This window comes from Microcaecilia unicolor, chromosome 8, assembly GCF_901765095.1.
Source record: "Microcaecilia unicolor chromosome 8, aMicUni1.1, whole genome shotgun sequence".
Classification (NCBI taxonomy): Eukaryota; Metazoa; Chordata; class Amphibia; order Gymnophiona; family Siphonopidae; genus Microcaecilia; species Microcaecilia unicolor.
In genome coordinates, this window is record NC_044038.1 from 57715975 (window position 1) to 57729184 (window position 13210).

The following is a 13210-nucleotide window of genomic DNA, read 5'->3' on the forward strand; positions in this document are numbered from 1 at the left end:
GCACTCGATCTGCTGCCCCCCACTACCTCTCTACCCTTATCTCCCCGTATGCTCCTACCCGAAACCTCCACTCACAGGACAAATCCCTCCTCTCTGTCCCCTTCTCCACCATCGCCAACTCCAGGCTCCGCCCTTTCTGCCTTGCCTCTCCCTATGCTTGGAATAAACTTCCTCAGCCATACGCCAAGCCCCCTCCCTGCCCATCTTCAAATCTTTGCTCATCTTCAAATCCTTGCTCAAAGCCCATCTCTTGAATGTCACCTTTGGCACCTAACCATTTCAACTCTACCCAGGAATCTAGACTGCCCCAATTTGTCTGTCCGCACATACTGTCCATTAGATTGCAAGCTGACTTCACATGTTGTCCATTAGATTGTAAGCTCCTTTGAGCAGGGACTGTCCTCCTTTAACTGTACAGCGCTGCGTAACCCTAGTAGCGCTTTAGAAATGTTAAATAGTAGTAGTACTGTATTTTTTTTAGTGAGGAAGTGGGAGGGGGACTAAAGAAGAAAGGAAAAAATAGTGGGAGAGGGGTCAAGAGAAGTAGATTTTAAGAAGAGCTTTTAAGACTGTAAGAGAGGGTAGCAGATCTAAGAAGGAGGGAGAGAATTCCTTAGGCCAAGAGAGACCAGAAAAGGGGAGGGGGCACAGCAGACTGCAAGAGGAGGATCGGAGATGGTAAGAAGAATAAAGGAATAGCTGCTTTTTTTTTTTTAATATAGAAGCATGAGTAGAGGGAGAGCGACCAGCTTGTAACAGGAAGCCAAGCCTGTGCTGAAGAGGGGGGGGGGGGGGGGTGTAACATGGTCAAACCAATGCACATGGTGGATTAGACAGATGTAGATTGAATCAATTGTAGACATTTCAAAGTTGCATGGATGTGTGTTGGGCCAAATACTTGTCAGCCTCTTTTGAGATTCTGACCACTTAAAAGAAGTTTGTGCCAACATGATGGGTTTGGAGCCATCAGGCTTGACCATGTTTCTGATTAGGATTCTGACAATACATTACCTCTCCTTTGGAGTTTGATTTCTTTGTTTTCTGTATCTTGGTTCTTCTCTTAATTATGATCTAAAAGTACTTTCCCCAAATTTCTGGAAGTCCAGACTAGATATATTCCCGATATAACAAGGTGGAAGGAAAGCCAAACAGGCATGTTAAAAAGATGGTGAAAAACTATTTTAGCCAAAAGAAATTTTCAAAAAAATAAAGGCTATGAATGAAGAAAGCAAGTAGTATAAGCACTGACAGTTAAATGGAAAGCGTTAAGACAAAAAATTTGGTAAGCTTACCATGGAGGCAAAAATTCATATTAAAAACTTTTTCAGGTACAATAGAAGTAGGAAGCCCGTTAAGGGAGTCAGTTGGATCATTAGATCATGTTGGGATATAAGGGTAAAACTCAGGACCATAGTGAAGAAACTAAATGAAGTCTTTGCTTTGGTCTTTACTGAGGAAGATGTAAGGGAGCTACTCATGTCAGCAATGATATTTAAAGGTGACGGTCTGGAGTAACTAACAGTTCTTGGTGAACTTGGAAGATTCAATAGGCCAAATCAGTAAGCTGAAGAGCAGCAAATCAACTGGAATGGATGATATAAACCCCAGAATACTGGAAAAAAAAAATCAAATATTGCAGATCTATAATTTATCTAAAATTGTTATGGTACCTGAAAGGTGGCCAAAATAATGCTAGCTTTTAAAAAAGGGTTCCAGGGCTGATCTGGGAAACTGCAAACTATCATTAATGCCAGGCAAAATGGAAGAAATTGTGGTGTGTGTGTGTGTTTTTTTAACACAGATGTGATCTAATGGGGTAGATTCAACATCGATTTAGCCAAGGGAAGTCTTGGCTCACCAATCTGCCATATTTTGTGAAGGCATGCATAACCAATGTGGATAGAGATGTAGTGCTTGATATAGTGTATATAGATTTTCAGAAATCTTTTGAAAGTCCCTCAGACTTTTGAGGAACTTTTTAAAAACATGGAATAGGAGGTAATGTCCTATTGTGGATTGAAACTGACTAAAAGAATAATCTGTAGGTTTGTTTTATTTACTGCACATGACATACCGCGGGGTGGCCTGGAAGGACATCTATATGATTTGCATTGTGAAAGTAAGGGAAAGGTCAAGGGGAGAGAATGAGAAGAGCAGATAGTTCAGGAGAGGTGCAATAGGGATTAGTTGAGGGAGGGGCTAAAAGTCTCAGAAAATGGTAAGTTGTGAGTGATGCCTCAAAAGTGTGCATAGAGAATCGTTTCCTTAAGTGAGGAAGGAACGAATTCCAAAACTTAGGCTGAAGGAGATGGACGAGTAAGAAGATTGCTATTGTGGGAACGGGTGTAGGGAATAGGGAAATTATTGATATAAGCTGGAGCAGTAGGTAAGACAACCCTTGTAGACAAGGAGAATTTAAATAGGACGTGTGGCGACTGGAAGCCAATGTACAGAACGGAGCAAGGGTGTTTCATGGTCAAATTGATGGGAATTGTGAAGTAATTTAAATGCAGTAGACTGTATAAGCTGTAAACCTTTAAAGGAATAGAGGGGAAGTCCTGCCTAGAAAGAATTACAATAATCAAGGTGGGGCATTTCTAGAACTAGAAGAAGAGTATGAATGAATGGGAGAGAGAAGAGTGCACTGAGCAAATGTGGTGCATGGTGAAGAGGAGCCGCCAAGTCTCAATTTGTGATTTGAATGAAAGCTAAATATTGAAGATGGTATCTTTGAGTGGGAGGGGGTGACCATCAACAGAGGAGATAGGTAGACTGTGAATTTGTAAGGATTGGAGAAGACAATAGTTTCATGTTTGGATATGTTTAAGAGGAGGGTGTCTTTTAGCCATTTAGAACAAAACAAAAAAAAGGACCAAAAGTCCTTTAAGACTGGGATAATAAAGGAAACTTTATTCTGAATGAGTTATATTCAGAATCAGTTTTCCTTTATTGTCCCCAGTCTTGAAGGCCCTTAATGTGTTTTTTTTTTTTTTGTTCATGTACCCTTGATCCCTCTTTTATTTTCTTTCAGCCATTTAGAAACTTGATTAGGACAGGTATTCAAGTATCGTAATGGAGTAAGATGAATAGTGAAATCACAGGGATCTGTACTGGTGCTTTTTAACTTTTTATAAATCTGGAAATGGATGTGACATTTGCAGACAAAATTACTCAATTGATGTTGCAGGAGGACCATGGAGACTAGGGCATCCAAGTTGCAGATTAAATTTAATGTGGTCAAGTGCCAAGTGATGCACATTGGGAAGAATAACCCAAATTATAGAGCGTTTTGATGCTAGGTTCTACATTAGAAGACACCACGGAAGAAAAAGATCTAGGTGTCATGGATAGCACCTTGTGGCAGCCAAAAAAAGCAAATTCTGTTAGAGTATGGGATAAAATAAAATCACAATGCCTCAGTTGCTCCATTCTGCATCTTGAGTATTTTGTGCAATTCTGGTCATTGCATCTCTGATATAGCAGAATTGGAAAAAGTACAAAGAAGAGTGACAAAAATGATTAAAGGGGTTTGAATGACTCTCATATGAGGAAAGACTAGGGAGGTTAGGGCTCTTCAGTTTGGAGAAGATAGCTAAAAGACGATATGATAGAGGTCTGTAAAATCTTGAGTGGAATGGGTAGAAGTAAATTTTTTTGCACTTTTTCAGAAAGTACAAGTATTAGGGAACATGCCATGAAGTAGTACAGTTAAAATGAAGAAAATATTTTTCAGTCAATGCATAAAGCTCTGGAACTTGTTGTGGAAGATGTGAAAAAGGCAGTTAGCGTATCTGTATTTAAAAAGGGGTTGGAATATATTCTGGAAGAAAAGTTCAAAAACTATTAAGGGAGACCTGAGGAAAGTCACTTTTTATCCTTAGAGATATGTAGCATGAAATCTTGCTACATTTTGGGATCCTGTTAGTACCTGTAACCTGGATTGGCCACTGTTGGAAACAAGATGCTGGGCTAGATGAACATTTGGTCTGACCCAGTATGACAGTTCTTAGGTTCCAAGATTATTTCTGCTGTTATAAACCTGCATTTTGTAGTCTCAGCAGAACTGAAGAGTATTACAGCAAGGATCAGTTTGATCTTTAACATGAAAATTAGATGTGTGCCTGTTCATTATGTTATACGCTATGTATTCAGTGGGACTTAAGTTTGGATGGGAACAGTTCTTACCCTGAAAATCTACTCATTGGGTCCAACTCCATACTCATACTTTCAGTGACATCTGGTTAATGCAGCTGGAAATCTGGACAGACTACCTCGGCATTAAGGCAGAGTTGGAACATAATCCGATTAGTGGTGGTATCAGTTTGCTAACTGGATAGCTAGTTATCCGGTGTACTGGTCTGAATATCGCCAGTACACCCATGTAATGCTGGCAGTCAATTTATACCCAGATATTCTGTGCTGGTATCAGGGTTATGGCTCTGTACTGATCTGGGTATTTTAAAATGTTTTAAAAAGACCCACACAATGCAACCAGAGTTTAAAATATTTCTGTCTGCCCTGAGCTGAATATTACCCCCTTATTTTTGGCATCTGCTTTAAAGATACTAAATTTAATGAGTCACAGGACTATACACCAGTAAATTACACGTTTTATTTATCTAACGTGAATGATTCAGCGTCAATAACATTTTGAATTTTTTTAGGATGAAGAGAAAAAAAAGGAATCCCTTGAAATGTTTGAAGAATCATCAAGACAGGGCTGTTTAACCAGCTCCTACCTTCTTTGGGAAAGAAACCAAAAAGCAGCTGTGCGTAAATATTTTTCTAAATTTCTTCAGCTGGTGAGAGGGATTAAATGTGATGTCTCCACATGACCTTCAAAATAATTTTATGCTATAGGTTTTATGTAAAGCTAGCTAGGATTGCCAGAGAAGACAGCAGTATGTGCAAAACCAGTGTAATTTAAGTGGGGGGAGGTAAACGCATATACTGCTCTGGATAACTTATTCAAGGACAAGTAGATTGCACAGCCCTGACACGTGGAGTATATCCAACAGAGCCTAGGATGGAAATACTTGTAACCAGCCCTGGAAGCTTAGAGCTTTCTACAGAAGGGGTTCACAACTAGTCAGGCTTTTAAGATATCCATAACGAATATGCATGAGATAAATTTGCATGCACTTCCTCCATTGTATGCAAATCTTGTGCATAATGCAGGTTTTTTTGTGTTGTTTTTTTTTTTTTTGGGGGGGGGGGGGGTATGTATTTTAGACTGTTCTTGGGTTGGTAATGTTTTCTTGACTACTTTACCTCATAGTTGTGTATGCATTGATAGTTACTGGATTTAAAACATTTGCTAAAGGCATACCCCCCCCCCCCCCCTTTACAAAACTGCGCTAGCGGCTGCTGGTGCAGTATTGCCGACACATCCCATTCACTTTGAATAGGCTGTGTCGGCATTGCCGCACAACTTTTAAACATGGGATATTGTGATTTGCCACACTTTCCTTTTAATAAACAGGATCAGAAATTTGTTACCTGCATAGAACCTGATAGGTTAATTGCGGTCTATAAGAATAGTCATTTTTTTGTGTTACATTTGTACCCCGCGCTTTCCCACTCATGGCAGGCTCAATGCGGCTTACATGGGGCAATGGAGAGTTAAGTGACTTGCCCAGAGTCACAAGGAGCTGCCTGAAGTGGGAATCAAACTCAGTTCCTCAGTTCCCCAGGACCAAAGTCCGCCACTCCTCCACTAAACCAGTCACATTTAGGGAGCTCAAAGATCTCATTTTTTAGCAAATGTTTTCTGTGAAAGGGCCAGTTAAAGGAAGCTTCATCTGCAGCAGTCAGTCCTTTGTGGTGGTTACATAGCAACATAGATGTTTGCTTACTGACTTATTTTCTCATTTTGACTATTACTTTGTGTCTCTCCAAGTATGCATTAATTCCCTGGATAGCTTTATGATTTCTGCCCTTATTTCCTACTCACAGCTCACTGATCCTGGCAGATATCTTCAGAGCCTCAGGGAACTTCGTGATTATGCAGCGAAGGGCTGCTGGGAAGCACAGGTCAGACATTCAATTCCTGTTCTCATTCTTTCTCCTTTTTCTGTGTTCTTTTGTCTCCCTCTGATCTATCCATTTTGTTTTGCATGCCAGATTTTACTTCATCCACCAGCTTTACCTTGGACTCTCTGGTTACAAGGATTCTTTGTGCTCATCTGTTTCATGCATTCTTGAATTCTGATGCTTTTTTTTTTTTTTTTTTTTTGGCTATAACCAGTTTTTTTATGCTGTGAAAATTGTTAGAAATTGTTATGAAACACCTATCACTCGCCTAGGGTTAAACCTGCAGCCACCTGGAGGGTCTGTCCCCAGCACTGCTCAGGCCCCTGTGACTTCTATATCAACTTAAAAAAAAAAGTCACCATCTGCTGGCTAAACAAGGGAGATGCACTTCATGAAATATTTCACAGGCTGGGAAACCCACTGTTTTGCCACAGAACTATTTATAGAAATTAAGTATTTTGTCCTAATATTTAGTGGGGTAGGCTGCTACATTTCAGTTGAAATTGGAAATGGCATGGTCAGATGTCTTTACAAAACATAAGTTTGCTACCTTCTTAGGAAAGAATCTTCCCTCTGCAGTACAGTATTAACTTTTGTTTTGTGGGATATCTTCAAGTACTAAAATGGGCTTTTATGGCATATGTTTTTTTTTTAATTTTGTTTCTTACCCTATTGATTGTACATTTTGTAGTCTATATAAATGACTTCTGCTAGAATTAGACCTGCATAAATATGGTCACTATCTAAAAATTGCCACTGATATTCTTATATTTGGTTATTATTATTATTATTATTTATTGCATTTGTACCCCACATTATCACACTTTTTTGCAGGCTCAATGTGGCTTACAGAGTGTTGTTATGATGCAGTCATTACATTATCTTAAATACATTCAATAATCGGTTGAAGGTATATGGTTTAGATGTAAGGTGCTAGGTGAGGTATTGTGAAAGGTGTTTTGATGCACCTGAGTAGTTTAAGGAATGGTTTATTAGGATGTATTTAGTAGGCTTTGTTGAAGAGATGTGTCTTCAAAGATTTGCGAAAGCTGGTTAGATTGTCCATAGTTTTCAGGGCCATGGGTAGTGCGTTCCAGATCTGTGTGCTTTTATACGCAAAAGTAGTAGCGTATGGCTGTTTGTATTTAATTCCTTTGCAGCTGGGGAAGTTCAGATTGAGGAATTTGCGGGCCGATTTTTTGGTGTTTCTAGGCGGTAGGTCCACTAGATTTAACATTATAGAGTGGGGCATCTGCGTGGATGATTTTGTGGACGGTTGTGCAGATCTTGAACTCAATTCGTTCCTTGAGTGGTAGGCAATGTAGTTTCTCTTAGAGGTTTCGCCCTTTCATATTTAGTTTTTCCAAAGATGAGTCTGGCTGCGGTGTTCTGGGCTGTTTGGAATTTTTTTAATGGTCTGTTCTTTACAGCCTGCGTATAAAGTGTTACAGTAGTCCAGGTGACATCACTAATGACTGTACTAGGGTGCGGAAGATGTTTCTTGGGAAAAAAGGTTTTATTCTCGTAAGTTTCCACATCGAGAGGAACATTTTTTTTGTTATATTCTTCACGTGGGTATCGAGTGTAAGGTTTCGGTCAATAGTGACTCCAAGAATTTTCAGATTTTCTGAGACAGGAAGTGTGCCGTATGGTGTGGTTATGGTAGTGTAGTTTGTGTTGTATTGGGAAGTGAGAACTAGACATTGAGTTTTTTCTGGGTTCAGTTTTAACTGGAATGAATCCGCCCAAGAATGCATGATTTGGAGGCTCTGGTTGATCTCGTTGGTTATTTCGTTTAGGTTACTTTTGAACGGGATGTAGATCGTGACATCATCCACATATATGTAGGGGTTGAGGTTGTGATTGGCTAGTGGTATCATCATAAGGTTGAACATAGTTGGCGAAAGGGGGGAACCCTGGGGAACCCCACATTCCGGTGTCCAAGGTTATTAAAATTGCTCCATGCGTTTGTCATAGGTAGTCTGTTAACTTTCATGTGAGTCTATTATGTATATTTACTAGTGCCAGGGTAGATCTGAAAGACAAATTCTGCTTTTAGATGAAATTTTCATCTTTTCTAACATACTAGTATAAAAGGCCTGTTTCAGTAGGCAATGAAACGGGCGCTAGCAAGGTAATCCCCCCCCCCTGCAGCGTCCTTCCTGTCTCCCCTGCCCCCCCCTGCAGCCACCCATCTGGTCTCAGGACCCCCTCCCCACCAACCCTCCTCTGCCCTTGCAGCCACGCATGTGCAGCGGCCCTCCTCTCTCCCCTGCTCCCCCTGCAGCCACCTACATCCAGCGACTCTCCTCTCCCCCTGCCCCCCTGCAGCCACCCATGTCCAGCAACCCTCCTCTCCCCCTGCAGCTACCCATGTCCAGCGACCCTCCTCTCCCCTGCCCCCCTGCAGCCACCCATGTCCAACGACCTTCCTCTCCTTTCCTTTTGCCCCCCCTGTAGCCACCCATGTCCAGTGACCCTCCTCCCGCCCTGCAGCGTCCCTTCTGCCTCCCCTGCAGCCACCCATCTGGTCTCAGGACCCGCTCTCCACCTCCCTCTTCCCTGCCCCCCCTGCAGCCATCCATGTCCAGCAACCCTCCTCTCCCCCTGCAGCCACCCATGTCCAGCGACCCTCCCCCTGCCCCCTCCAGCCACCCATGTCCAGCGACTCTCCTCTCCCCCTGCCCCCTGCAACCACCCATGTCCAGCGACCCTCCTCTCCCCTGCCCCCCTGCAGCCACCCATGTCCAACGACCTTCCTCTCCTTTCCCCTTGCTCCCCCCCCCGTAACCACCCATGTCCAGCGACCCACCTCTCTCCCTTGCCCCCCCTGCAGCCACCCATGTCCAGTGACCCTCCTCTCCCCCTGCCCCGCCCTGCAGCGTCCCTTCTGTCTCCCCTGCCCTCCCCTGCAGCCACCCATCTGGTCTCAGGACCCCCCTCTCCACCTCCCTCTTCCCTGCCCCCTGCAGCCACCCATGTCCAGCGACCCTCCTCTCCCCTGCCCCCCTGCAGCCACCCATGTCCAGCGACCTTCCTCTCCTCTCCCCTTGCTCCCCCCCGTAGCCACCCATGTCCAGCGACCCACCTCTCTCCCCTGCTCCCCCTGCAGCCACCCATGTCCAGTGACCCTCCTCTCCCCCTGCCCCGCCCTGCAGCGTCCCTTCTGTCTCCCCTGCCCTCCCCTGCAGCCACCCATCTGGTCTCAGGACCCCCCTCTCCACCTCCCTCTTCCCTGCCCCCCCTGCAGCCATCCATGTCCAGCAACCCTCCTCTCCCCCTGCAGCCACCCATGTCCAGTGACCCTCCCCTCCCCCCTCGGCGCATCTCCCAAGCCCCTACTCCTCCTCGGGCACATCAACCCCCTCGCCACCCGCCGCCGCCACTACTAACGCTGTCTGGCCGCTGCTGCGTCTCCTGTTGAGCAGCAGCGGCCGGTACAAAAAGAAAAAAGCCAAAAAAAGATTTTAAACCTGAAACATGGCTCCGTAGACAGCCATCTGGCATTGGCTGTCATCTCTGCAGCCGCTCCTTCTCTCCCCTCTGACGTCGCTGTGCTCCTCCAGGGTCTTCCTGCAGGGGCAGTGACGTTGAGGGGAGAGGAGGAGCGGCTGCAGTGACGACAGCCAATGCCAGATGGCTGTCTTCGGAGCCGCGTTTCAGGTTAAAAATCTTTTTTTGGCTTTTTTCTTTTTGTACCGACCGCTGCTGCTCCACAGGAGAAGCAGCAGCGGCCGGACAGCGTTAGTATTGGCGGCTGCGGGTGGCGAGGGAGTTGATGTGCCCTGGGGGGGTAGGGGCTTTGGTGATGCACCGGGGGGGAGGGTCTTGGGTGATGCGTCGAAGGGGGGTAGGGGCTTGGATGCTGCGCTGGGGCGGAGGGGCTTGGGTGTTGCGCCGAGGGGGGGGCACTGAGAGCTGATTGGTAGGCAGGGGGAGGAGTAGGGAAACGTGCTCCACGTGTTTCCCTACTCCTCCCCCTGTCTGGTTCACGGTTTTGCAGGGCAGGGGCTTGGGTGTTCCGCCGAGGGGGGGGGGGCACTGACAGCTGTTTCCCTACTCCTCCCCTTGCCTTGGAATCAGCTCTCAGTGACATCACTGATGTCAGTGCATTCTAAACTGCCTAGCAGACCACCTCCGAGGGAGCCACGGTACCAGGCACATTAGAATGTTGGAGGTGAGAATTATTATATAGGATCGGTGTCAATTTGGAGGCCAGCTTTCACAGGTGCAGTGGTGTATACTTAAGTCAAAACTTGTTTTTCATTTCTTATATTATAAAATATAAATCTTTCACTCCATGAATGCATAGCACACAATTGCCTTATTTCACTAAGTAATTGTACATTCTCCATTTAAATGTTTGAGACTATCTTCCAGAGCATTTACAATGTGGCAGCACAGAGCTCCTTTTCTGATTCTTGTGCCTCTACTCTACCTTAGATATCTCTGACCAAAGCTTGTGGAAATGGGAAACAGCTTGGCCTGGAGCCCAAAGCTTCCATTGAGCTGGTATCTCAGGTCTTTCAGTCCTCTTGTCCAGTCAACAAGCAAAGCATCTTCACTGTACAGAAAGGAATGAATGATACAACAAGGTAAAGTTGAGCCGGGAGGGGGAAGGAGGTTTTTTCTCAACACTGGATAAGATTGGCTGATGTATCAAATGTTTTATGATTTCTCACTTCCATATCATCATGCTGATCAATCCATAGACTGGTGGGTTGTGTCCATCTACCAGCAGGTGGAGATAGAGAGCAATCCTTTTGCCTCCCTATATGTGGTCATGTGCTGCCGGAAACTCCTCAGTATGTTCTCTATCTCAGCAGGTGGTGGTCACACACAGTAGCAGCTCTGGCTAGGTCTCCAAGCCTAATTTTTAGGTTTTGTTGAGTACCTGGGGTTGAGGGCTCTTCTTGAGCAAGTGCAAACCTGGTGGCGCCAGGTCCCTCCTTTTCTCCCCCCTCCCGCTGGCTCCGTTTAAAAAAAAAAAAAATTTTGGACGTCCTTAAAGGCGTTTATTTCGACGTTTATTTAAACGTTTATTGCAGCTACTCACTGGGACACCAGGTCGTTACAGCTCGGAGCGAGAAGCAGGTAATTTTTACCTTTTTATAGCGGGCAGGGGGTTCCCCGATCGATCTCCACGTGGCCTATGGCGTCGGAGGGCGAGGGCGTGAAGAATCGCTCCCCGGACCGCATGTGCGCTTCTAGTGGGGATGCGGGGGTCTTAAAGTCTGATTCGCCCTTGTTGGGTGTCAGTTCGGAGGCCGGTCAGTGTCCCGGGTCTTCCTCCGGTGCGGCGTTTTTTCCCGCCATAAACGCCCATCCCCCGCTGCTCGCCTCCGCCATCTTGGCCGGCCACTCTGCTCGGACGGCTTCTTCTTGGGCCGCCCTTGAGCTGGGAGACGTTAATGCCATGGCCGCCCTTGATTTGGGCGACGGCAAAAAAGCGGCTAAAGTTAAGCGCCGTTCTTCCCGCGCGGCTCCTTCGCGGAGTGTCACGCCGTACGCCATCTTGGATGCGCAGCATGTTTCTCCCCCGCTCTTGCGAGCGCCAGTTGAGGGTGCGTCTAGGGGTGTGGCCCAGGCTGCTGAAGTGCACAGGCTGGGGGGGTTCTCCCCCGAGTTTATTTTGCTGCTGCATCAGGCCTTCCTTATGCAAAACGCTGCCCCTTCTCCCTTGTCCGATAAAGGGGTTGAGGCCCCCGGAAGTAAACGCCCTCGGGTGGATTCCCAGGCCTTAGAGGACTCTGTTTCCTCTGATGTAGATGAGGGCAGCGTATCTGAGTTCTCCCAACGGTCCTTTGGGGATTCCTTGGAGGAGACGGATTCCCGCTCGGATGGAGCGGATGACCCCTCTGCAGCGCGGATCTTTCGCTCAGAGGATTTGCCCAACCTGTTAGTGCAGGCCATGAGCATTTTGAAGATTTCCTCTCCAGAGGACGTCTCTCCCTCAGCCCCTGTTGGCTCCGCCATTATGCTGGGGACGAAGCGCCCGCCTAGAACCTTCCACGTGCATGATGCCATGCACATCTTAATTTCGGCTCAATGGGATGTCCCAGAAGCGAGCCTCAAAGTGGCTAGGGCTATGTCCCGCCTCTATCCTTTGCCTGAAAGTGAACGGGAGGCCTTTCTTTGGCCTACCGTGGATTCTTTAATCACTGCGGTGACTAAGAAAACGGCGTTGCCGGTGGAAGGTGGCACGGCCCTAAAGGACGCCCAAGACAGAAGATTGGAGGCGGCCTTAAGGTCGTCCTTCGAGGCGGCTGCCTTAAGTTTGCAGGCCTCAGTTTGCGGCTCCTATGTGGCCAGGGCGTGCCTCACGATTGTGCAGCGGGCTTCCCCCTCGGATCCTTCCTTGAGGGCTGATTGGCCGGCCCTGGAATCGGGCTTGGCTTATTTGGCAGACTTACTGTATGATGTCTTGAGAGCCTCAGCTAAAGGTATGGCTCAGACAGTCTCTGCGCGGCGGTGGGTTTGGCTGAAACATTGGTCTGCTGACCACGCCTCTAAGTCCCGCCTGGCTAAGTTGCCTTTTAAAGGCAAGCTGCTCTTTGGGGTCGAGCTGGACAAAATTGTGACCGATCTCGGCACGTCTAAGGGCAAGAGGTTACCAGAGGTCAGGGCTCGGGCCAGTGCTCGCCCCGGAATCTCCAGAGGACGGTTTCAGGAAGCCCGTCTGTATCGCCCGGGCAAGTCGGGCTCCTCTGCCCCCTCTTCCTTCAAGAGGAATTTCTCCCCCAAGCAGCATTCCTTTCGCAGAGACCGCCGTCCCGGAGGTGCGCCCTCCGGTCCTCCCCCAGGGTCTCGTACCCAATGACGGGGTCTAAATATTGTGTAACTTGAGAACTTGTCAAACATGTAAAGCAGCTAATTTCACGAGTTCTAAACAGCTCTTTGCAGTGAAATTGTGCACTAAGGATCAAATGCAATTTTTTTATTGCCAAAGGCAATAACCATCTAAGCGGTGTGCAAACATTGCAAAATCAGGTAAACAAGAATGGAAAGAAATACAATTTCAATAGGGAAGCAAAAGAGACAAGACTTCCCCACTCGCTGTGTCCTGTACCCCTAGTAATGAACAGTCCCCAAACAGCATCCACCAAAATGGCAAGACTAGCCAGCAAAAGCTTTCTGAAACGGAAGTCTTCAGTTCTAGGCTTTTGGTCTGATTAGG

At 46.4% G+C, this 13210-nt stretch overlaps 1 protein-coding gene across 3 annotated transcripts in view; it reads left to right on the forward strand.

Moving 5' to 3' along the window:
* The window catches only part of CCNF (cyclin F), a 207402-nt gene that overhangs the window by 119732 nt on the left and 74460 nt on the right, over window positions 1-13210 (forward strand). For all 3 annotated transcript variants that reach the window (XM_030213122.1, XM_030213120.1, XM_030213121.1), the window contains exons 7-9: window positions 4665-4769; window positions 5956-6033; window positions 10477-10628. In XM_030213122.1, the coding sequence (XP_030068982.1) occupies window positions 4665-4769; window positions 5956-6033; window positions 10477-10628 (335 nt within the window). The remainder of the gene's footprint in view (window positions 1-4664; window positions 4770-5955; window positions 6034-10476; window positions 10629-13210) is intronic.